This window comes from Folsomia candida, unplaced genomic scaffold (assembly GCF_002217175.1).
Source record: "Folsomia candida strain VU population unplaced genomic scaffold, ASM221717v1 Fcan01_Sc020, whole genome shotgun sequence".
NCBI lineage: Eukaryota > Metazoa > Arthropoda > Collembola > Entomobryomorpha > Isotomidae > Folsomia > Folsomia candida.
This window is the reverse complement of record NW_019091212.1, coordinates 2248750-2273624: the sequence shown is the minus strand read 5'-3', so window position 1 is coordinate 2273624 and position 24875 is coordinate 2248750. Positions and strand designations below refer to the sequence as shown.

Here is a 24875-nt window from a genome sequence, read left to right as displayed (position 1 = left end):
TTCTGCTGGAAAACTGCAGTACAAATTCCCACTGCACATTCAGAAGACCTACACACCCATTCATTCAAAGAATCCAATGCACCGTTGTGATGCGGCGGTGGTTAAAAACCTCTAAATTCTCAAAGAGACTGAAAGTTCCGAATAAAAATCCCAGGCCGCTGCCACCACGTGCCACCACGGTCCGAGTCGACCGAGACAATAATAATATCTGCGACTTCCATGAGACATTGTACCGACTAGTTCCCATGTATATCAATCCCCACAACGGTACACAACACACTTTGATACTTTCATACAATTTGGGCAAGGTTATGGTCAACCTGAAGAGTCAAAGATGAGGATGGGGTGACTAAATACCGTGTCTCTCAAATGGTAACAAAACTGCCACCATCCGGTAGCTCGTTCTCCTTATGTATTACCGTGCGCGGCAACAAATTTAATGAAATCGCTGGAGAATTGCATGGATATGTTTTTCCTTGGGTGGAAAACAGAAAATAAATGCACAATTCTACTTGATCGCTCATTCAAGAGAAAGATTTTCTCAAATGTTGCTCTTGAAGAATGCTGAGGATGAGAGACAATTGACAACGGTCCCATTTTTACTGTAGGGCAATCCCCGGAATTAAGTTCACGCGAACATCACGATAAAGGGTTTGCAACGAGGAGTGAACAATTAATACCCAAAATTGGAAAGGGATCTCTTTAGAAGGAAGAAGATGACTAAAAATCAGGTTAAACCCCAGTTTGTACTATTGTATCATTTTTGTATACAAAATCGGCATGAATCTCACTGAATTGGTCGAAGAACATGCGTGAGAAAAAATTCGGAATTGACTGCATTGATTTTGCAAAGAGGGGAGGATCTGAGCCTGAGAAGTTTTTGTGAAATTATTTTCGGTTCTTTAAATAGGAGCAAAACTAAGTCTTGTCTGTGTGCGGTTTTATGAACCCTGACCAAATGCCCCTCAATCTACCGTTGCGTCTTTTATTTTAAGTTCTCTGTGTTTGACTTCATTAACTGCTCTCTAACTCGATGTCCACAAGTTCCCAGCATCCCATCGTCACGACCAGTGCCTTCAGAAAAGCTGTTGTTCTTGGTTTATGGAAAACAAAAGAGTTGCTGCTCCTTCTGTGGTGGTTGTGTAAAGGAAATTATAATCCAATATAGCTTCAACGGTCTCTCAATTTCGTGAAACCCACCAGAAGATCCGCTATTTTTACTGGTTGTGGCAAATTCTTAGATTTGTAGACCAACTTTGCATATTGTAGACGAAAAAGGACACATATTTTCCATGGGTCTAGATTAGAATTTAAAAAATGTGCATATTTACGTAAAGACTTGGTAATTTTTAAATCACAGTTCTTTATTGATACCGAGATGCGATCTTCGATGGCGTTGATTAGGAATTATCAAAGATAAGACCGACTGGTTTGAGTAGGTAAGCGTGTGACTGTGTCAATGTTTTGATTACCATGCAGCATAACTATCTAATCCAGTACAATTTGTATTATTTATTAATATCGTAATTGCCAATGACAAGCAGCATTAGTTAGCTCACCGCATGAGGCGTGTATTTTTCTCCTCCAAGAATAAGAAAAGTCTGGACAGGAGGAGGGGGACTAATAATGGGAACAATAATTTGGTGGTGCAACAAGAAGCTGTGTGTATGAAAACGCATGTCAGTGCGAACAACAATGGGACACCAGTGTACAACAATAATGGTCCGTTGAAAGAGTGTGAGAGCGGATAAAATTAACTCTTTCGTCTAAAATATGACCACCGCAAACAAAATTTGGTCATCCAACTTTGAGAATCATCTCATATTTCACTCATCATGTTTAAAAATAACAATGCTTCTATTTAGTTAGTTGAGTGTGGTAATCATCCACTAAAATGGTTTCACCCGTCGAAAACTTACTCTCAGTTTTATTAGTAAATAAATAAAGTTTAGTATAAAAAAAACTAAAAAGAAATATTCCGATTTCCGATGCAACGAAGCATCAACAACAACAGCAGCAGGAGTAACAATGCCTTTTTGACCAAATTGTTGTTTACGGCAGGTGAGGAAAGATGATGATGTGATTCGTACTCAGGTGCTGAGATGAGAATCCCAAGAGGGATAAAGACCAATGGTGATCTTCTCAAGAACAGGTTGGTCCGCCCTGGGTTGGCTTTTCCGCCTCCTCATCCAGACGACGAAGTGAAAGAACGATTTTGAAAATTATTCAGTTTAAACGCTCATTTTGCTGTTATGAAATAATAAAAATAGAAAATATTTATCATTAAATTTACGAGATTAATTAGGATAACTTGAGACTAGTATTTATTTAGGCAAATTATTAACCAGGAAAAAACTCCTTGAGAATATTGTGTTACAATTCTTCCAGTAAGTTTGAAACGTTTGAAATAAAGGGCAAAAGAAGCCAACACAAGAAACGGAATGAGATACATGATGCATTTTTCGACGCGATGAGATGAATGCCAAAACCAAACCACAAAATTCTCATCGACGCCCACGAAGGCCATGCCACAACCAATGTTTGAACAAATGCCAATGATCTCATTCATTGTGAGATTCTTGTGTCCATGCGTTTTTTTCTTCTTCGAGATGAAGATGAACTCTCATAACAAATGCAACATTAGCAGAATTTTTTATCCGTCTTCTTGACAATATTATTTAACAGCTTTAAACATGCATCTCATCACCAGCACCATCGACACCACGCCAGGCTAAGGAGATCCGTGGGGGGGAAGGGTAACAATGTCTCGTCATCATCACATGCGAGTAATGGCCACTATTTTATAATAAATACGTTGAAGAGAAACCTGTGCTGCTGTTGGTGCTGTCAAAATACAAGGAAATGTAGCATTTCCTTCGATTTCTCGTCCACTTCCGGCCTTCCTCTATTGCAAAATCACTCCTTTGCACTCATCAGTTCAGCATTCTTGTTGCTTGGTTCATTGAATGTTTGTATGTGCAGTTGTGTACGTTAAGATGAGCAAAATGGGTTTGTTACATATATTGCTACCTCTTAAAAAATGAAAGAATCCTTTTTTGGTAAATAAAGACTAGATTCAAAACCAATGAAATGATTGCCAAAAACGTAACCAAAATTGGACGGGGGAAACTAACGGGACTTCAGAAAGAGATTTTCTCTCAATTTAATAGTTATGTGACCTTCCATTGTTTCAAATCTGGAGAGAAAGCCCTCCTCAACCTCAAAGTGGGGAGATTGTTATCCGAATTTTCTCACAAATTTGAGAGTTCATCCACCGTAACGTATTGCACACACAACAAGTTTAATTATTAATCAACATATGTTTTGAATGCAAAATAGGAGGGTTCCTTAATGCCTGGTCGCGTCTTACTCTTTGTGGCGATTCCTTGCTTGTCTACGTGCCTTTACTCCGCTACGACATGCATTTCGTCGTAGTGTGGGAAGCAGTGGGCCGAACTCGCATGCCTGATTTTTAAGCCGGCAGTTCTGGCACTTTAAAGGAATGACCCCACCATCAACCAACAGGTCACGTCACAGTCGAGTGACTCCGTGAGCTTGTTACATATTCGAGTGACATAATAATTACATAAGTTCACACACACTGCGTAACGTACCATTCCGTAATATGTAAAAAAGCACTTAATTCCTTGTACGTATTTCCCAAAAGATTCCTGTTCATTTTTTGTTTTCTTGGACACCACCACCAACAAAATATATTGACATGAAAAACGAAATTGACACCTCGTGACCTCAAGTGGCCATTGGAAAATTGATTAAAGAGGAATTAAGGTTCCCGTGAAAGAGTAATAAAAGGAGGACTCGAGTCCCAACCTAATCTTGACTAATTGGCACGGTTAGTCGAGGTTGAGATGAAAACCAAGACTTGTTTATAGAGAAATGGAGACGACGAGTATAAGCGTGGACCATTTTTTGTCCACGATTACGTTACATGCTCCTGGTTGTTGGTGTGGGAGTAATAAAGTAAGCATGAGGATCTCGTACGATGTGTGAGGAGCAGTAAGTGTGGTAGTTCACCGGAACAGAAACTGGTCTGAATAATTTGGTCTGATTGTGGGAAAGAGGAGAAGAGTCACTCTCACCCTTGACTTTTTTCACTCTGGACGAAATCAAGGGATTCTCACCTCATCTCATCACGACAACAACATAACGCGACAAGTGGGGGAGGTGATCTTCTCAAAGTGCTTTAAACTCGTCACTTTTGTTGCAAATGCAATTCGCATGTCATTAACTTTGAAAATGTCTCATATTCCCCACTTCTTTTTTCCTTTTTCGTCAATTAGTGAAGAAGAAAACATGTAAAGCAGAAACTTTAATGGAAAACTTTATGCATATGACTGACTTATTATTATTACTTATTTGTCCTGTTAAGTACCCCGATTTGGAGGGCTCATTGTAATGCTCATTGTACGCAGGACTAGTCGTGAGTGCTCATTGTTGTTGGCACCAAAAGCTTGTGTTTGCTTCCCTCACAATACAAAAGATGACGAAGGAGCAACAAGTGGTGGCAGAAAACAATGCAATTTACATACAATATGCAAGTGGTGGCTGCTCCACCTCCACCGTGCACTCGTCTTCTTCTTGGTCTTCTTCTTCTCAACAATGGGCACCTATTTACCTCACCCAGGACATCCACACGTAGAATGGTAAGCGAAGAGCAATATGAAGAAGAATAGCGATTGCTACCTCATTTTCTTGAACACAAAACACCAAGCAACCCTTCCACTAGGCTGGAGCAGTTGCATTTGACCACTCGTCTCAGTCGTACCCCTTCACATCCACCGTCTCACCTTTCTCATTAAAAACCATCCCAGCTCACTCAATCAATCGCTTTAAACAGGTGCAATAATAAGTTTCTAGTATTAAGAGGAAAAAGGCACACATGGTGGATTTGCATATTGTTCGACAAAGGAGACGATCGAGAGGTGACAATTTCGGGATCAGTTTCCCCAGTTTTGATGATTAAGGGAACTAATTACTGCTGTGCGTGATCGTGTCGTGTGAGTGGGGATTCAGGGCCCAATTTTATTCTGATTTTGTACAAATTAGCAAATTTTTGTCGTGATTCGCCGCCATCGGCAAGTGTGGCGTGAATAGTTTGGAAGCTGGCTTTAACAAATTTACTCGAATTTCGGACCCACAGCAGCATGCCCGTCGTGATGGATCCGACGGATCGAGCATCTTCGCCCTGGGTGAGTTTACACTCATTTTTCTGTACTTTCTCCATAATTGCTACTGATTTTTCTCATGAAATATGCTCATTTTTATATGTATAAAAATATATTTATACAAACTTAAGGCTGCGAAACTAGTTTAGATTTGTGCGACACACATGTCATCCTTTTCTTGTGTTGGTGCAACAAGTGGTTTGCTTTGGTTTGTAGAAGGGGAGCGGGACTCTGAGTAGTGAGTGAGGAAGCGATAAGCATCTCCCTTATCCTCCGCCACGCTCCGGTGACTTTTATTCTTACTCCAGCATGACCGCCGGCCGAGAATGCGAGAGGTCTTTGTGTTGCTTGGTATTTGTTCCCGCTGAATCCGGAACTTTTTGTCTTGGTTTAATTAGCATTATAAATACTTGATTTAACAGTCAACAGCAACTTGTTTAATTGGAGTTGAAGTTTTAGCTGCATTTGGATGAAATGAATTTGGATTCGTCTTGCGTTCCTTAGGAGTGTCTCACTAAATGCATACGTGTCTCATTTTTGGGATATGTGTATTTAGTCAAAATATAGCATTTATCATATTTATAACATGAAAGTAGTATTGAAAAGACATGGAAGCGAGGAACGTTGCTAATCGAAAGAAGTACTCATGATCAGATGAGGACGAGCAGGAGCACATCATCATCATCACCGTCGTATCAATGTCTCAGGTGGAGGTGGTGGTGGCATAAATTGGAATAAAAGTCAGATTGAAAAGCGCCTTCCTTTCCCACGGCAAGAGCGGATATGATGCTATTAAGTCCAACATAACAAGTTTAAACTCCTCTGTTTTCCTATCATCTTATTATCCCATTAAGCACTGTATTAACTCGGTCAAATCTCCTTTAGTTGCTGGCTTGCTTGCTTAGCTAGATTTACTCACTTGTTCGCCTCCTACTTCTTACTTGGAGGAGGTGGACGACAAGTCTTGAAGAAATGAAATTCGACTCAAACCACCTTTTCCTGATTGTCTCAATAAAATTAAGACTTCCTCCTTCTTCTCCTCCTGCGTGCATCAGATAGACACTTCTCGGCTAATTAATATCCCTGCTAAATTTTCCTTCAAATTCAGACTCGTTCAATTTTTGAAACTTATTTTGACTTGGGTTTGATCGGGCAGTAGTTTGCATTGTTACGAATGAATGCAAGGCGGTGAATGGATGGATGGATGGTCGAAAATGAAGACCGGTAGCATGTATCTACCTGCCATTACATACACATTGTTGTTAAGGTGCTTGCGGTTGGCTTGGAGTGCAGGCAGGAGACGGAGAGGTTTTTACATTGTCGGCTCATTGATTCCGTTTCTTTCAGTTTTTGAATCTAATCACTTTATCCGAGTCATCAGTATGATCAGCCAACCAATCAACCAAATCGCTTCATATAGTTTTCATTTTATTCTTCTGCCACGACCACTTTCATCTCATGTGGCGCATCATGTATGAAAAACCAATTTAGGATTTGAACCATTAGTAAAATAAATCTCTGCACTTTGAAATATTTCAATTTTTGCAATAACTTGAGAAATCAAAAACCTAGAAAGTTGATGACCAATGCACATACTCGAGTCAGTCAGGCAGCATAGTTAAGTGCGTGAGATTGATTTGAAGAGACGTCGTGCTTATAATAGTGAAGAAGGTGCAACATTAGTGGAGGCGATAATATTTGGCTGAGTGTGAAGAAGACGAAGAAGTTTTTTCCCGTTTTTCCTCTCGGATCTGTTCCCACGAAGGTCCATAATCCATATCAATCCAATTCCAACGCATCACGGTGGTATCTTGGCCACACATCAGCTCATCATTGTGAACACTTTTCACGTCATCCTACGGATATGTGTATATGCACACACAATATAAGCCACGCCATCATCATCATCGTCAAATTCACAACAAATCCTGGTTCAGATATCCATCCAAAGTTTAAAACTCCAGAAGCAGCAACAAATACAAAGCCAAAAACAGGGATCCTCTTCTCGTGTGGCCGAACGAAGCAGCAGCTCTCGAAACTTGTGTCTCATTCAAATCATGCTAAATTTTTACTCACTCACTCAGATTTGGAGATCACTGTGAGCTGATGCTCTTTGCGGTTTCTTGGTCCGTGTGAACCTCTCTCCTTCGCAGACTCGCCTGTCATTATTTAAGTTTTGATTCTGCATTAGAAGAGAATACTGATCTTTCATGAATGTTTATTGTATCAGTAGAATCCGCATCCGGAATATGAAATATTTTACTAATTTTGATGTTGCAGGGCCAATATCACTTGGGTCTTGGTGGGGGATACGAAGGGAGCGAGCCAAGTGCCCCAACAGCCACGCCGGCCGACTGCTGGGACGCAACCCCACTTCCAGAACATCACCAACTTACCCCGTTCAACAATTCGGTCACAGATTCGCCAACCACACCCACCTCAGTCAACCAGTACTACATGCAACAGGTGAGGCAAGAAGAGGGCATAATTTCCCCCTTGACGGTAGAAATGTGTCAGACTTTTAGGGGAGAATTATCGTGCAGAAATGAATGAGCGTGCCGAATTGGAACGACCATAAGTTTTAGAATAGAGCTGAACAACATGTGATTACGACGCTTGGTGATTATCAGCGAGGGTGCGAAGCGATGGCAATGATCACCACCGCAGGTTTTGTGAGGCGGACAAGAAATAAACATGAAAATGAATATCTATTTTCTCCCTTTATTCAGTCATCCAGTCGTTTATTGAGCGTCACAACAACATGTGTTGTTTCCTGATGGTGGATTATCGGAGGAGTGTGTCATCACTAGTGATTGACGCCGATATTTCTTGTCCCTTATTTATACGTAGGATGGTCCCCTCATCGCACAGAGCAAATGAGTGATTTCTTTATGATTCGGTTGCTCCATCCAAGTGGTGGTGGTAGGGACGACAAGAAGGGTACTTTTATAATCTGCACTGAACTTTGAATGACTGGATTCACTACCCAGACACTTTGGAGCACTAGATTTATTTAGTTACGCATTATAAAACGATCATCTAGCTTTTTTTATTTTATTTTCAACAACTTGCTTGTTTTCTTGTTAGAATGACCTTTGTGTGGATCAGCAGCAGCAGCAGCAACAGCAGCAGCAACAACAACAGCAACAACAACAGAATCAAAATGAACTTAAAATGAGCCCAAGTAATAATGGCCAGCAGAATACCTGTGACGTAAACGGTCATGTCGATTATGGTCAGCCGGTGGCGATTCCGGTGTCCATTCATGGCGTCATGATTCACGGGGGGCTCGTGCCGAACAATCCCGTCGACCTCTCATCCCCTGCTCGCCTGGATGATCGACGGCATCATCACGGAGGTTTCAAGCACCACTCGCTCCAACCCATCGGCACGCTTCTCAATCTCGGTAAGAAAATATGCTCACATCTTATTTTTAACTTGGCATACGTAGCATCTAAATGGCATGAAACTGTAAAGTTTGACCTTTCCGTTCCATATTATGCATTGGGTCAAGCAATCGGAAGGAAACTCCCAGTAACCGTTTCCAATTATGATGACGATGGTCAGTTAATTGATTATTACGGTAAAGTTGATATTCCTCCGGACGACGGGGCGTGTAGCATGTGTTGTTGCTAAATAATTATGCCTACTCCTCATTGTGTCATTCGCATATTCATCTAATTACTTTAATTGTGATTAATGTGAACAATGAAATTGGTCAATTCCTGCAGTGGTCAGCATATACGCATGTCAGCAAATGTCCTGTTACTCATTAACAAAACTTACGTACCTACATACACAATTGCGTGCACCCTACTTTCCAAGAGTCACTACCGAGTCCGGATGGATGGTGAAGAAGCAATTACTTGAATTCTAAATCAGAAAAACAAATGGTTTTAAGTAAGAGAAGTGAAAACACGAAATGAGTACATGATCATCATCAGTTAAATACGACCAGCTCTTATGAACGTGTACTTCTTAGCCAACTTAGTTTCCAACTTTCTCCAGAGTTGTGTTGTCAGTGAGATGAGACTTATTGTAAACGATGCTAACAAATGACTCCCAAAACTCTCAGAATCTACGGATGGTTTTCGTCGTCGTCGTTGGTGCTGCTGCTGCTGCTGCTCTAATTTGCTCCATTTATTTCTCAGCCAGAGGAACATTCAAGCTTCCTGCATTGACTCAACACTGTGTTGGAGAGATTTCTCCAATGACCAAGTTTGGGAGGGGAAATATCACAAGTTTGTGTCCTACCTCTCAGCCCGGTTGAGGGATGTAGTGTGGGAAAATCCCCGAATTGTCCAGGTGGCGGTGATAATTAAGAGCACAGTAAATACTAGTCGCTAGTTCGCTCTTTCTCTCTCTTCTCAGTTTCTCTCCCTTGTTTTCTCATCTGACTTCATCCACAATCCAGAGAGAATTTCTCCAGCCAACAGAAGCGTACATGCATTCGCATCCATCCTTCATCCCATCATTATCCCTTCGCGAGAATGAAGGATGGATGGGTCAGTCTATGAAAATGCTGGAAATGCTCTGATTACAAAGTCCAGTCCTAATGCAGAATTATCAGCAGGTGGACAGGTCGTGGGTGAGGTTAGCATGCATACTAAACGAATGGTTGGACACAATAATACTGCTTGTTCACTATCCACCTGCCTTCCACTCCATTCATAAAAAAAGTGCTCTCCTCATCAATATTGAATTCGATAGTTGTGGATGTGACGTACATATGTTCGTAAAAAACTGGGTTCGGCCGAGGTGCAAAAAATTGTTTAATCAGCAGCAGCACCAACAACAACTGGAGAGAATTGAATGAGGTCCTCCTCCGATGAAATGTTTATTGTTATCATTTCTGATTCATGACTCAAAGTGGGGATTGTGAAAAGGATTTAATTCCCTTTAATCCATGCGGGCTGCGAGACCCTCGTCGTCGTCGTCGTTGGTGAAAATTCAAATTCATCTTTTCCTGCGGCCTCAGGTTGCTGATTTCAACAGTTGCACACAATCCGGGGATGATCTTTAAGTAAATATGGGACACTTGATGGGGTTAAATCTAGATTCAATTCCACTCATTAATTGGAACGAACGAAGCGCATGGAAATATACATATTGTATTATTTGCTAGCTAAGAGCATCCTAGACAGCTGCTCTACGTGCATGTATGTACATAGGAATCTTTGGTCTAGTTTTACACCATTTTTTTAAATTCATGAATCTGCTGCAGGAAAAATAATTCTAGCCAAAATAAATACTTTGATGTAACAACAAGTTAGAGTAGATGGGGACCGAGGCGTGAAACTGATCTAGTCGAGCAATGACATGCCCAATGGCCATATCCTTACGAAATGCTTGCATGTTATACAAACTGCTGTGCATGTAGGTAGGTATCCATCTTTGCAAAATCATCACCATTTTAGTTAGCACTTTAGTTATCTACCGCTTGAAGTGATGACGAAGAGGTTCAAGAGTGAGTCTGAGGATTCGAAACAAGTGTGACCGCTGAACAATCGAGAGCAACACAATTGCCATTATCTCAAACTACTAAAAGACTATTAAAGCCAGAGTTAGGAGTTGCGAGGAGGCGATGGGAGAAGGTACGTACGGCGTGTATACAGCAGCACATTTTGTAAGTGGGGAAGAAGAGAAGATGAGAAAAGGGCTGGCATGCGTGTCTAATTAAATAAAGCAGATTTCATTCCTGTGCAGCCATTGGGCTTGACTCAATTTTTCAATTGTGCATATACAATAGTTATCCTTAAGTTCATCAACATTTAAATAAGCAAACGATCTCCTTCCTCCGTACGATTGTAGAGCCGCAGACCCCTCCACCACCACCACAGCAAGTGGATAATTACGCCGTAGTCAGTCTGGGTATAAAAAATCGGGATAAATTCCATTCACCAACCAACCACAAGAGGAAGGAATGCTATTACATATTCGCAAAGGATATTTTTCATCTATGGGCTTTCTCCACCATATTTTGGAGAGGGGAACAATACGTAATGAGATGTATGGGCACGATACAATGGGTGGCATGCTAGTTAGTAATAAAAACCTCGGACAATGGTTATCCCGAGCCTGCCTGACCAGTCTCTCAATTGACTCCTCCATATCCGTGGTAGTAGCTCGTTGGCTGGCCGAATCTTTGTAAATCGGGAGATCCCGAGGTTTTCTGGAGACCAACAAATGCAGGAGCCTCCCACTTGGAGGATGTGCCATGTGCAATGGGAATGACTCCGAAAAGCTAAGAGCCAAGTCAACCGCTTTTCCATTGGTGGTGGTGCAAGGCAGCGAGTATTTATTTGCCACTGTTTCTCCACCGTCTTCTACCCGGATTTTTTAATCGCTTCTTTCTCTTCTTTCCTCAAGGATTGATAGTGGTGGTCATATTATTAGAGTGTCAGTGGACGATTGACAATGGGTGACAGGATGATGGCCAGCTACATATGTCTTGTATTGAATTGAGTCCATGCTTCTAATTTGGGTTGGTTGGTTGCTAAAGAATGTGATGCTGGTAGAATGAGGCCCATGACGGAGTTTGGCTGGCTGCCTGCCTTCGTTTCACCCTTTTTAGTTGGTTGGCAGTAGTGATAGCGATGGGCATGCAATCTGGGCAAGTCCCGGTTTGAGAGGACTTATTACTTGGGGTACCCGGGTATCAGGCGCTATCAGTACAAGTTCAAGAGTGAGTAGGAGCAGGACCGACCGCCCTCCTTGCTACGTACACATTTTCATGGTGATTAGCTCCTACTCGAGTGTGCAACACTTGTCAAGTTGTGAAACAAAGCCTTTGTTTTTTAAGCACACGGGGCAAGAAGAGATTCAGCTTTCTCCATCATCCTTCTCACAGTTTAAGATCTGGACAGTTTCAACTGTAGGCAAATACTTTGATTGTTGACATTAATATGTTGTCCATATTAAGATATTTCGGCAGATCAGATAACAATATCGTACAATCGGGAAATCAGCGGTTGGTATGATCATCCTTCTGATCCATTGTGATTTGTGCACTTGTTGTTACACGACAAGCGCAACATTTCCGCTCTACAATATACATATGTAGCTACAAGTGAGTCTCTTCAACACGCTGACCTCACAGTGTTTCGTTGCAATGGGAATCGTGTGGTCATCTGGCAATCCTCTTCAAGAAGTGATTGAACAATCCGTACATTCCTTTACGACCAAGTGAGTGAGGTGGTCACTCTCGTACTTTGTTCGTGCAGCGTGGGTCGCCACAGCATGAACTACATGTCCTTGAATTCCGCACCCCCATCGACACATCACGGTCATCACCACTACGGGGGGTTGGGTCAGTACAGTGCATACTACCACCACCCCTACTATCACCTCCCACCCACGCCTGAAGCCACCACGACCAGTTCGTCCACCCCCACCTCCTCCCACAGTAATAAGAGCAGTTCTTCTGGTGGGAGCAGTGTGGGCAGCTCCTCTCCACAACCGAATAATAACACTACGATTACGAACAATAGCCCCAGTACTGCACTTGCCATCAGAGAGACTGGTGCTTATCACGGCTCAGAGTCGACATCCACATCCACCCCCTCGAGTAATAACGCCCCCACCATCACCACCACCACCCGGTCGTACGAGGAGGAAGATTCGACAAGTCCGCCGACCACGCAACAGCGACTCTTCCTCCGACCACCCCATCACCACCACACCCTTTTAACCAATCAATTCGCCCCTTACGCCCATTACCCAATCTCACCGTATAACATCCACAAGGCTGCAAGGTCAGGAGCAGGTAAGAGACGTAATTTAGAGCTACTTATGAGAAGCGGACGCAGAGTCGGGTAATTATTATTCTTCCCAACTTCCTGGGGAATTTGGAAGCAGAAGGAAATGGAAAGTTGGTTATTTCAGAGCTCATTTTTTTCCATTCCAAGTAAAAAAAAAAGTTGTTGTTGAGAGAATTTTGCTGGTGAATCTTCTTGGTGGTTGTTGTTTGTGTGTCATCCATCCACCTTCGCTTCTTCATTCTCGGGTGAAATTCAGAACTAACTGTCCAACCATATATTGCCGTAGTTCGGCTGCTGCTGCTGCTGGGTTATGGCCTGAGGTCGGGCAGAAGAAAGGCGAGAGAGACGGGAAAATGAGAAGGAAGGAAAAGTTGATATTTCATGGGAACTTGCCAGCTGACACTGAGTCGTTTTTCGTTCCCGAAGCTGGAAACGCTGAAAAAATACTCTTCTTCACTCACTAACTTTGAAAATGCATCAGGAAATTGAATGGATGGAGGAAGGAGTGAGTCTGCTTTATTTTTCTAAGGTATATATGTTCAGATAGATTCACTTGTTCGGCCCGATGGGTTTCTTCTTCGGCGTGGCGCATTTTGGTCTCACCAACATTTTTCATCCAGAGAAACTCCAGCCACACATACGTACGCATACGCCCATTCTTGAGAGAAAGTTGGACCGTGAACTCGCAGTAATTCGATATATATTCTTCCCATCCTCCTTCCTGTTAGATACTCTTATGAGCGGTGGCTATACGAGAATCCGGCGTGAATGGGTGAGACGTCGTCGTGTAGTATGATGCACTCTGTGAGACCCATTCCGATTCTTGGCAAGTGCATTGAGAAATTTGCGGACAACTTTTCACATGCATTGGAAAATGTGACGGCCTTTTTCACGGTGATCATCTGCAGTGTTACGACTTTATCATTTTTTTAACATGTTTTTTATCATGATGTAAACCTGAGTTGCGGGAAAAGAAGTGTGATAATAATAATCTATATTGTGGAACCAAAGTCAACTTGGATTAGTGGATAGCAAAATCTGTATTAACAATCAACCACGTGGCATTGTTGCACATATTTCAACCCTTGTTCAGTTTTATGCCAGTTTTTTAGCCATTTTGCAACGCTTCATGTTTTGCATGCGTTGCAACCGTGATTTATTAAACTACCTCATACTTTTAGTACATAAAAAGTTGTTGGTTATTGTGTAGAAATAGATATTTTGCTCGTTGGGTAGCTTCCCTCTTGGCAATTATACTTAAACGACGAAGCGAAAGTATATTGAAAACTTGTTTGCCTTTAACTGCACGGGCTCACTTTTACGTCGAACTTTATTCAATTGAGATGATGTTTAAGAGCGATGAGCGAATTTTCTCACGAGTTGGGCACATAATATTTAGTTTAGTTCGTATAATGCAAGAATATATGTTGGACTGGTGCTTATATATTGTGGAACAGACCTGTCTTTGAAGTAATACTTGGTTTAAAATGTCATAATTTATTTGCGACGTTTATCAATCTCGTAGCTCAAGGAATCTGTTTATTCTAGGTGGGTACTCGTTAAACAGAATGGTTGCAAGTTAGTTGGATGCTTAGTAAATACCAGTGGCAGAATTAGGTCGCAGAGGTATTTAACAAGCAATAAGTTATAAGTTGGTGTGCCTTTGCTGATTGCAATAAAATAAGTAGAAACTTGTACTTTAACAAGATTGGGGTGGTTGATAGTCGTGGGAGTATATTGCATAAGAATCAGCTTATTAATTAGACAAACAGGTCGCGACTTTGTTGTAAAGTAAACTAGTTTGGTCTTTGTTCTGCTTACCTGAAGTGGCCAATGGAAAATAGAAGAGGTGTATGTACACAGTGCTTAACAATAATCACGTACCGTCTCGCAATTTTCGGATCATATTAAGAAAATATCAAGCACTTTTCCTCCAGTAAGTACATATCTACATGGCTGCTGCTGCTACTGATATTTGCTCACTCGTCGTTTTGTTACGCAAATAATGGAGCCCTTGAGCCCAACTGACTGCCAGCCTATGCCTCTTACGTGCTATTATACAATGTGTATTAAATTTATACCCTCGCACAGGCTGCAGATGAGTGGGTTAACCATTTATGTAACTGAATGACGGGGTTCAACAAAATCCCTTTATTTGTCGTGCCTTATTATTCAATCCGTTTTTGATGTATGTGTTGCAGTGTCTCGCTCTTTGTTACATAATTTTCATGTAAGTTTTTCTGCCTCCTCCTCCTCCATCAGCACGTACAATTGAGCCCAACTGTTTTTAATGCGTTGCAAATTTTGTTGATGATGAAGCAACAATAGTGTTGCACTTGAACAAAGCAGAAGCAGCATCGATTTCCTCCTCGCAGCATTATTTGAGGGGAAATAAGTGCATTTAAGCTGCAACAGCGGATAGCACACAAGTTGTTCTGGCTGAAATGATATGCATTATTGTGGGGTTCTTGGTGTGCAGTGGAGCCTTGCACGGGCCCAATAAAGCATCAAATTGTTGCTGGCTGATATTTTTAGATGGAGTCCAGTCGACATACACTTGTTTTGCGTAAATGGAGAGGAAGAAGTGGTCAAAAAGTAGTTGGATGAGCCTCCTCGGTGCCTCTCTGCCATAAATTTAGGAAGCAATAATAATGTGTCGGAAGTGGATGGTGGCGAGGAGAGAGAGAAAGAAAGAAACATCATATCTGGTGGTAGGGAAAGGGAATAAGCAATCGTCGTGGTATTATCGCAGCAGTCAACATAACAGGAACGGAAAGAGTGGAAGGAAAGTACGCGTGGATGGGAGAAGAACTCGGAGCTAGGTGACTGGGATGGGATTCAGATTGTGATGAATTTGTGCTCGTGGGAAAGTCCAGGTGTTTTCACCGCTCTCTCTCTCCGACGAATCCTATCTGGTTTGGAGCTGATTCACCTTTTTCTCCACGTCCCACACTCTCTCGCTCTCTATTTTGCCTTATTTTCTCCTCCTCCTCTGCGGAATCATTAATGAATTCAAGCCATAGACAGGGTTGGAGCTTCCACTCCTAATCACTGATGGAGACAGACAAGATGATGGGGAAGTGGGTGCAACAACGTTGTGGGGCTTATCGGCTAGAGAGAGAGAAAGATAGGCCAGCTTCAGCATGTGTGTAGTGACAAATCATTATTTAGTAGTAATAGACAACAGGGATCAGACTGGGGCAATGGGAGAAACTGGGTGTCGTGGGTGGTGTCAGGGCTTCCTTTCATGCCCCATGGGGAGCATGAATGAGTATGGAATTATGGAATGCTCTATACTGAGTCTGAAATCCTCCAGGATTTATTTCCTCCTGGCGTTAAGAGGAGAGTCGTGGAGCGGCCAAAAGCCATTGTTGCCCATGACCATCAAGACATGCACGACCTGCCATGGGTTCGGGATGAATGACATAGTTGAGGTGATGATGATGACGATGAATGGATATGATGACCACCAAACTCCATTTCACGCATTTCCCAATAAATGAATGAGATTTTTTAAGTGGCTGCTCATTGAGAATTGCTGACTCACGGACGACTGAAATCTCATTTCTTTTCTAATCCACAGATCACCCACACAGCAGTGGTGGGGGCTTCGTCCCTAACTCCCTCACACCACCGGAGAAGATGAATGGTGGGGATCCCATGCATCATCACAACCCACACAACAATCACCATCACCACCACCACCTGAGTCACATGACCCCACCCTCCTCCCTCCCCTCCCACTTTGCCCTCCCGCACCATGGCGCCCTGCTCCATCACACGCCCCCGTCCCCACTCCCGACGCCATCGCCACCCGTGCCCTTCGAGCGATTCAGGTACTTCAGCAATGTCAATAGGTGACTTTTCACATTCCCACAATTCCCACTTTTTTCCCAATAGTGGGAGGTACGCTCCCGTTCTTTTGACGACCCGGTTTTTTTTCTCTTACAGCGGAGGTTTGTACCGCGGCAAGGAGCAGAGGCTGACGAGGGATTCAATGAAGCGATACTTGCGAGACCGCGGTGACATGATTTTGGTCGTGCAGCATGCCAAAGTTGCGCAAAAGTCGTATGGGAACGAGAAGCGCTTTTTCTGTCCCCCGCCCTGCATCTATCTTTATGGGGATGGGTGGCGGAGGAAGAGAGAGCAGCTACTGAAGGAGGGGGAGAGTGAACAAGGGGCCCAGTTGTGTGCCTTCATCGGTATTGGCAATTCTGACCAGGACATGCAACAACTGGACCTTAACGGCAAAGTGAGACTAACCATTTGTATTTGTGTACATATAACCATGAATTTGCCGTATGGATGTAAGGCCAACTATAATTATGTGTGTATGCTTTCAGTCATATTGTGCAGCCAAAACTCTGTACATATCAGATTCGGATAAGCGAAAGCACTTTATGCTCTCGGTAAAAATGTTTTACGGCAACGGACAGGACATCGGGCTCTTTCACAGCAAGCGGATCAAAGTGATATCAAAACCATCCAAAAAGAAGCAGTCCCTCAAGAATGCGGACTGTAAGCTCAACCCCTCGTCTAAAATTTGGTCATTTATTTCCTATAATGAAATCCATAACAATGCGTCTTTTCTGTCCCAGTGTGCATCGCGAGTGGGACAAAAGTTGCCTTGTTCAACCGACTTCGGTCGCAGACTGTGAGCACCCGCTATTTGCATGTAGAGAATGGCAACTTTCACGCATCCTCTACACAATGGGGAGCTTTCACCATTCATCTGTGTACGTTCTTGATATTATTTCTCCTTAATTAACGCCCAACCCGACGGAGAGGCCTTTGTGGGCATTGTGAGAAGAGTGGTGCTTTCACCACCCTTCCGTTGGTGGGCATTTGTTTTCCTCAACACATTTCTGATAATACCCTCTCCTTGTCCCCACACAGTAGATGACAACGAGTCAGAGTCCGAGGAGTTTGCCGTGCGAGACGGCTACATTCATTACGGGAGCACGGTGAAATTGGTTTGCAGCGTCAGTGGGATGGCATTACCTCGTCTCATTATCAGAAAGGTGGGCCGAAAATGTTTTACTTTTTGCATTTCGTATTTCTCTTTCTTTCCTAATAAACTTTGGACCCAAGTTTGACTACTTTTCTGGCAGCTTTGTTTGCTGCGGGGACGTGGAAAAAGTGTGGTCCAACTGATTATTGGAGCAAAAAAAAAAACTAAACTTGAAGCGTGTTTCTTCTCAGGTTGACAAGCAAATGGCCTTGCTGGATGCTGACGACCCAGTGTCTCAACTTCACAAGTGTGCATTCTACATGAAAGACACGGAGAGGATGTATCTCTGTTTGTCGCAGGAGAGGATTATTCAGTTTCAGGTAATTAACAAGTTTCAACTATTGACATTACGTAGTATTTATTAAAAGCTCCGATAGTGGTGGGATGGTGGGTCTCACAATGTCCCACCACACGTAGCACTGTCAAGCTTAATTTTATAGTTTGATGACAAAATATGTCTCCCTCTGTTTACGGTTAATGTGTTTCCAGTCACTTAATTCTTAATGAACTTGAGGTTGTCTCATTTTGGATTAGTTGTGAGACTGTGGTCAGGCCGATTGACTTGTTTTCCCAAAATAAAGGGTTGCATGCATCTCAATCACAGCAGAAACACGAGCCTTCAGAGTCAGTCATGTCAAGAATGGAAAAGTATACGTATATAAGCTTCATACCATGCAAATATAGCAAATATATATCTTTGCGTGTCATTATAGCCCAAGTTGTTTTAGCAATGAACTCGAGAACTTAATTCCAGACTTTATTATTCCTCCCATCAACTTGTCCGGCTATGGAATTGACCATTGTGCGGCTGCTGCTGTGCATTTATAATGAAAGCTTATGTCAGTCAGTCAACTAGTTTATTCATTTCGTTCGCATGTCGATTTATTCCATTTTTGGGGTCTGATGGGATTTCATATATCTATGTGCACAATTCACTGATTTATTAGAGAACAATTGCAACCACAAGTTGTTGAATTATTCTAAAGGAGGGGAATTGAGTCACATTTGGTTGCTTATTGACGTGTACACATTCCAAAGTCAAAAGCGCTTCCTTCCTGTGACTTTTACAGTCATCATTGATCGACAGAATGGAGAGAATATCGATGATTAGCTCAATCACGGCAGGCAATTTTGAAATTAAGTCACGCGACGTTCTGATCCAATGAACGAAAAACCCACGAGGTTCATTAATTATTTGTCATCGACCACAACACTAATGTCACTTTGTTGGTGGAGTTGGGGACAGTTTGGGGAAAAATACTTAGTTTTTCAAAGTTTAGTTTGGAAGGCTTGATTTTGGCCCAATTTTTCATGCGAACGAGACCCCAACCAACCTCCTCTTCAAAGAGTAACAACTAATTGATTTTGACAATCAAACACTTTAACGACACAAGTCCTATTTCCTTAAGTATTCCCAGTTTAAAGTTTGAATCAAGGACTTGCTTACATATATTCCTTCAGATTTCAAAAATTAACACATTCATCTTGCATAGTCTTCTGTAGTCGGTATAAATTACGCCTTCGCATCAAGTTGTTGAGGATATTTCACGTTTAAGTTGCAGAAATGAAAGAGATTTTAAGACCGAACCGAATCATCCTAAAGTCCGTTGCTCTTTCTTCATCTTCGTGTTGTTTGGTTGAGTCGTAGGATGGACGTCTTAGTTTGCGTAACCATTATTCTCAATTTTAAATTGCACGACCAGGAAAGAACGAGCTGATTATCGCAGCAGTAGCAGCATCGCTGCGATACTCAGTCAGTGCTGTCGACTATTTCGAAAGATGAACCGTCATGAAATGGAATGGCTGGTAATACACACGGTGGCATAACTTTTCCATTCCTTTTATGATGATGATGATGATGTTAGTAGTTGATGATGATTTACCGTGCGAAAATTTTGATGTTAACCACCCCGACGTTCCATGAAACGTACTTTTAGTCTGTGATGAGATTATGCCTGACTTTGACTTCTTGTATCATAAAAAGTATCAAATCCTTCTCATTGTGAAAACTTGAGTGTATAAAAAATCAGGACTGAAAACTAATATGTAGTACGTATTTTTTTACCTGCGCATACATCACACAATATGCATTTGTTGGAGACATCATTACAATTTTGTTTTATTTTTCCGCACGCAGGCAACCCCTTGTCCCAAGGAGCCGAATAAGGAGATGATCAATGACGGAGCGTCGTGGACAATCATCAGCACGGATAAAGCAGAGTACCAATTTTTCGAGGGAATGGGACCTGTTCGCAGCCCAATCACGCCGGTGCCAGTGGTTCATAGTCTACATGTAAGTCATTGTAATGTTTAAAAGCTAGTTATTAATGGAAATAAGTGGTTGAAATGAACAGGGAATTGCAAAGATGGATAACGCAACTTGGCATTCGCTTGGCACGCGTTTGACACGTGTCGTAAATATGTGATAATGGTGTAAATCATCCAAAACGGAGGTCTTCAACAAGTAGAACCTACGCACATCTAAAATGTAACACCCACCCACCCACTCACTTAGCATAGCTTTGTACGTACGTACAAGTCGTACAGTTTGTTTTGCTGTTTGTTGTGGAAGGTTAGATGATGGGATTTAACACCTGGCGTCATCAATTTGTGGGGAATTAAAGTAATAATAAGTAAGTGGTGATGGGGAATACGGGTAAAATTTTCACTTGCATCTGATGAATGAAAGTGATACAAGCCAAGCAATGTAGGAAATGTGGGTAAAGTAATAAGCAAGGTCGCCTCGTTGTGGTGTGGTTAGTCTTGTACTGGGAATATTTTACCGAATTTTCAGCTGCACCTGAGAAAATTCCGAACCACTCTTGCCATCCACTTCCCTTTCTTTATCCGTCCTCGTAGTCGTCCTGGCTTCATCTACGGTGGTGGGGAATAAATGTAGTTTGCTAAATATATGAGTCACACCATCATCGCCGCCTTCTCAGTGTCAAGGAATAATAATAATTGTGACACGGCGTCCTTAACCACAAAACAACCACGCTTTGTTTACTGCATAATATTTTTATATCGAAAGTGAAACACTTATTAGTCTATTTCCCCACATTGCATAATTCTGGTACAATTCAAATAAAATAACTTAAATTTGCAAACTTTTTCCAGCTCAACGGAGGTGGAGACGTCGCCATGTTGGAATTGACGGGTGAAAACTTTTCTCCCAATTTACGCGTCTGGTTTGGCGACGTTGAGGCGGAAACAATGTTCCGTTGTCAGGAGAGCATGCTCTGCGTCGTCCCCGACATTTCCGCCTTTCGTGGCGAATGGCTGTGGGTTCGCCAACCCACCCAAGTCCCCGTCTCCCTTGTGCGAAGTGATGGAGTCATCTATGCCACGGGACTCACTTTCACCTACACGCCAGAACCAGGCCCACGACCGCATTGTCCGACCACGGAGGAGATCATGATGCGCAGTCCCCTCACCGCGATCTGCCCCCCACCGCCACACCACCCACAAGCGAGCCAAGTTCCGCAGCACCTTCAAAATCGGCCCCACCACATGACCCTTATTCACGACAACCAGTCCCCACTTCACTACGACCTCTCACCCCCAACAGCCCTTTGACCATCAAATTATTTCGACTGAGGTGTTTCCACTGAAGAAAATTGGTCAATGGGGCGGTGATGATGATGATATGACATGGTGCCAGGGACTTTCAGCCCAACAACTTTCTCTCATATCATTCCACACTTAGATTACATACGAAAAATTAGTTGAATTTCTGAACTACAATATATCAATCTGTATATCAATTAAGTTAGCATATAATAATATACGAGCTCATGGTCTCCTCCAAATGAATTACTGAATGCTTACACGTAGGAAGGAAGTACGTTTTATTATTAGTAGTCTGTAATAAATAGCACTTATTGACGTACGGTTATAAATATGTAAGTATATCAGCATCTCAAATTTTAACCAGTTAGATGAGTTACCAAATATTTCATCCACATATTTACATACAAGCTTTCTAGATTTACGAATTACATTTCACTAACTACAGACATACATAGTTTTAGAATGTCGTCGGTTGTACCTGCACCCTGCTTTACACTTTGATATTATCAACAGGTTATAGTAATGAATGTCGTACATATTTGATGGCAAGTGCAAGAAGGCAGTGAAACGTTTTAGCTTTCGAGATCGTTACCATAAACAGACCAAAAAGGGATGCGATGAATGCGCCCACCCACATTTACTTAACCATGTAATTCACCATACGGAGTTTTTAGTTTAAATAATTTACGTCCACTGGTCATTTGCTAAAAAACCAAACCAAACTTCAAAACGTGTCGCCGATCTGACCACCACTATAAAGTTTAACTAGGAGGAAACTACATATTTTTATAATATTCACTACGACCTCAGTTACGGCGTGTGTTTGACTGCCATGTTGTACAAAAAAATGAATGATTTACTAATTATTATGATAATGTTATATGTAATTACGAAAGGAATTGAACATCAGTCTTATTGGTAGACGCGGTCATGGAAAAGGATTCATTTTGACACTCTTTGAGTTAATATTATTATTAGGAAACATGAATTTCGCTGAATGTAATATTAGTTATAACTATTTGTCAAATTTTCGTTAATGTGCTATATAAGACACTAAATAAAAAATATAAGTGTGAATAATGTTTAATAATTAATAATAATAAATAATATGTTGAGGAGTTTAAAAAAATTATTTTCTGAAAATTTAAAAGTGCAAAAAGTACATATTCTTGCTGATACATTGAACATTTCCATTTGTGTGTAACGATTAGTGTTAGAAACGTACGAGGGACAAAATGCAAATACAGTTGGCAAATTATGCAAAATTTGCAAATGATGGGCATGGACAAATATACAGTTGGCAAATTATGCAAAATTTGTAAATGATGGTCATGGGCAAATATGTGTTAGATATACATTTTTTTACTTTTATTTTTTTACCACTACTTGGTTATAGTCATAAAAGTTTATAAAAACCAATTAATCCCATGAGGTCATCCAGTGAGCAAATATTCTGTGATAGCAATGTAAACTCCGAACGATACACCGATAACGCTAGCCAGGGCTGCATTTTTTTGGAGCACGATGAGGGAAACAATGGCCAGGCCGCAGTAGGTCAAGTAACGCGTGGTATTCATTTGGCTTTGACGTTCTACAATCGAATTGTCTAAAAAATGCACAAAGAGGTGAGTTATTAACTGTATACTGAGATTAAATTAAGGATATAAATATGCAAATAGGTGATGTTTTCCCTCACCCACCCTTGCAAATCTTGCCCTGTCTGGTGTAGCCTTCTGCACAAGTTTCGCACATATCCGGACCATCTCCAAAACACCCATTGCAAGCGAAATCACATGCAAGACAGGAATACGACCCTTCCATGTTTTGACAAAATTCTGTGTTTTTACACTTTCTTTGTTCCGAAAGGCATTCGTTAACTATGAGGATAAAAAATAAATTTTGATGCACATAAACTTTAGACTTGTGTTATGCTTTTTTTATTTACCATCAATGCATTCTAGTTGTTCATCAAATTCCCAGCCTTCCTTACAAGATTCACAACCTGTTATTCATACAATTTTGCATTTAGAATAAGTAACGTTCAGATGAATATCGGTTGCGTATATCGTCTTACTTTTAGCCCCTGACCCCTTACACCCCCCTTTGCATGCCTTGTGGCAAGCTGAACAAGAAATCGGTTCACCGTCATTTTGACCTTGAAAAAATAATGGTGCACAAGTTTCGCACAGTTCTCCAGCATACCCCGTTTCGCAACTGCACTGTCCGCTCCCTTTTCTTGTCCCGTTGCCCTTTAAATAAGTTTTAAAAATTTCAATAACAGTGCCAAGTAATTTATCATGTTTCTAAATTACCCAGTCGTCGATTCTTTTATATTTTACGGACCTTGCACTTGCCGTGACCTGAGCACACACTGTCCGGATATCCGGGGCAGGGAAGGCACTCGGCCCCAAAATGATTATCTTTGCAGCATACTTTGAGTTGATTAATGCACAGCCAACTATCTAGGTCTTCTCCGGCAAAGCGATACACTTCCTCCCACCATTGTTCCAGAAGGTCTTCGTTATTTATGTGGAACTCGTGACACTTTAACAAGCCAAAACGAATGATAATCAGTCATATAAAATTGTATTTATTTCTTCGTTCCATTCTTACGTGATCTTTGCCCACAGAAACTTCGGAACAGAGCATTTCTTGGATTTCTGTCAATCGAAGTTCGGAATTTTTATAAGTTTTTTTGTTTTCCTCTTCCCAAGCTGAATCGCCACCTGAACAAACCATATAAAAATTAATTACAATGCCATTCATTTAAATTAGTCATATGCATCCTTATATTTGTCATACCTGTGTAGTGACCTTTCGCTGTCCGTTCAATCCCTGTGTTAAAAGAGGTGACCAGCACCCGACAGATTTGACAGGGGGCGAGTCGCCGACTAGATTTGGGGTCTGATCCACTCCCAGGCAGACCGGCTGTCGCCAAACCCAGCATTAGCAAAAGTAGCACCGCAACAACCCTCATTTGTATCATGTCCACCATTTCTTGTTGTTATTAATTACATCGGACCAAACTATTATTTACGTCTAATAGCACGTCTCACGTCAACTAAACAACATCGTACAACTAGCATTAATTGACGGTAAAAAAATTAATTTCAATCAATTGGTTTGACACACAATTGACAATATGGAACTGAGATCTTGGGTACGAATTAATCACTACTTAATACTGCTGAGCCGACAGTTAATTTTTGTTAATATGCGTAGACAACTGTGTGTTAAACGAGTTAAATTAAATAAGTAAAGGATAAATGTTAGACCCGTTGGTTGGCAGACAGTCACAGATTCAGCAAATCGGATTTTGACGAGTTGCTCTCACTTTTCCCACCGTTC

General features: G+C 41.7%; 2 protein-coding genes and 1 long non-coding RNA gene across 7 annotated transcripts; 1 reads left to right on the top strand and 2 right to left on the bottom strand.

The window, feature by feature from the left end:
* The first annotated feature begins 4726 nt into the window (after window positions 1–4726).
* LOC110858116 (recombining binding protein suppressor of hairless) lies at window positions 4727–22428 on the top strand. Of its 4 annotated transcripts, none has more exons than XM_035858444.1 (11): window positions 4727–5210; window positions 7467–7652; window positions 8274–8592; window positions 16530–16803; window positions 16898–17198; window positions 17290–17464; window positions 17545–17682; window positions 17846–17967; window positions 18149–18277; window positions 20095–20250; window positions 21075–22428. In XM_035858444.1, the coding sequence occupies exons 1-11, from the start codon at window positions 5166–5168 to the stop codon at window positions 21531–21533; spliced, it is 2304 nt and encodes a 767-aa protein (XP_035714337.1). In that variant the 5' UTR covers window positions 4727–5165; the 3' UTR covers window positions 21534–22428. The 4 variants fall into 4 exon arrangements, with proteins under 4 accessions (XP_035714337.1, XP_035714338.1, XP_035714336.1 ...); XM_035858445.1 differs by having other exon boundaries at window positions 4728–5210; window positions 16530–16782; window positions 17843–17967; XM_035858443.1 differs by having other exon boundaries at window positions 4728–5210; window positions 17843–17967.
* Window positions 7929–8504, bottom strand: LOC118438375. The gene is made up of 3 exons (XR_004836731.1): window positions 8393–8504; window positions 8255–8279; window positions 7929–8189 (listed from the first exon to the last, which is right to left on the bottom strand). It is a non-coding gene; the product is annotated as an uncharacterized LOC118438375 (long non-coding RNA).
* A 439-nt stretch (window positions 22429–22867) lies between the features above and the next one.
* Window positions 22868–24838, bottom strand: LOC110858054 (protein disulfide isomerase Creld1). 2 transcript variants are annotated; one of them, XM_022106703.2, is made up of 7 exons: window positions 24330–24836; window positions 24141–24253; window positions 23871–24071; window positions 23602–23776; window positions 23473–23529; window positions 23228–23404; window positions 22868–23133 (listed from the first exon to the last, which is right to left on the bottom strand). In XM_022106703.2, exons 1-7 carry the CDS (start codon window positions 24520–24522, stop codon window positions 22961–22963), a joined length of 1089 nt encoding a protein of 362 aa, XP_021962395.1. In that variant the 5' UTR covers window positions 24523–24836; the 3' UTR covers window positions 22868–22960. The 2 variants fall into 2 exon arrangements, with proteins under 2 accessions (XP_021962395.1, XP_035714340.1); XM_035858447.1 differs by having other exon boundaries at window positions 22870–23133; window positions 23224–23404; window positions 24330–24838.
* Between the last annotated feature and the right edge of the window lie 37 nt (window positions 24839–24875).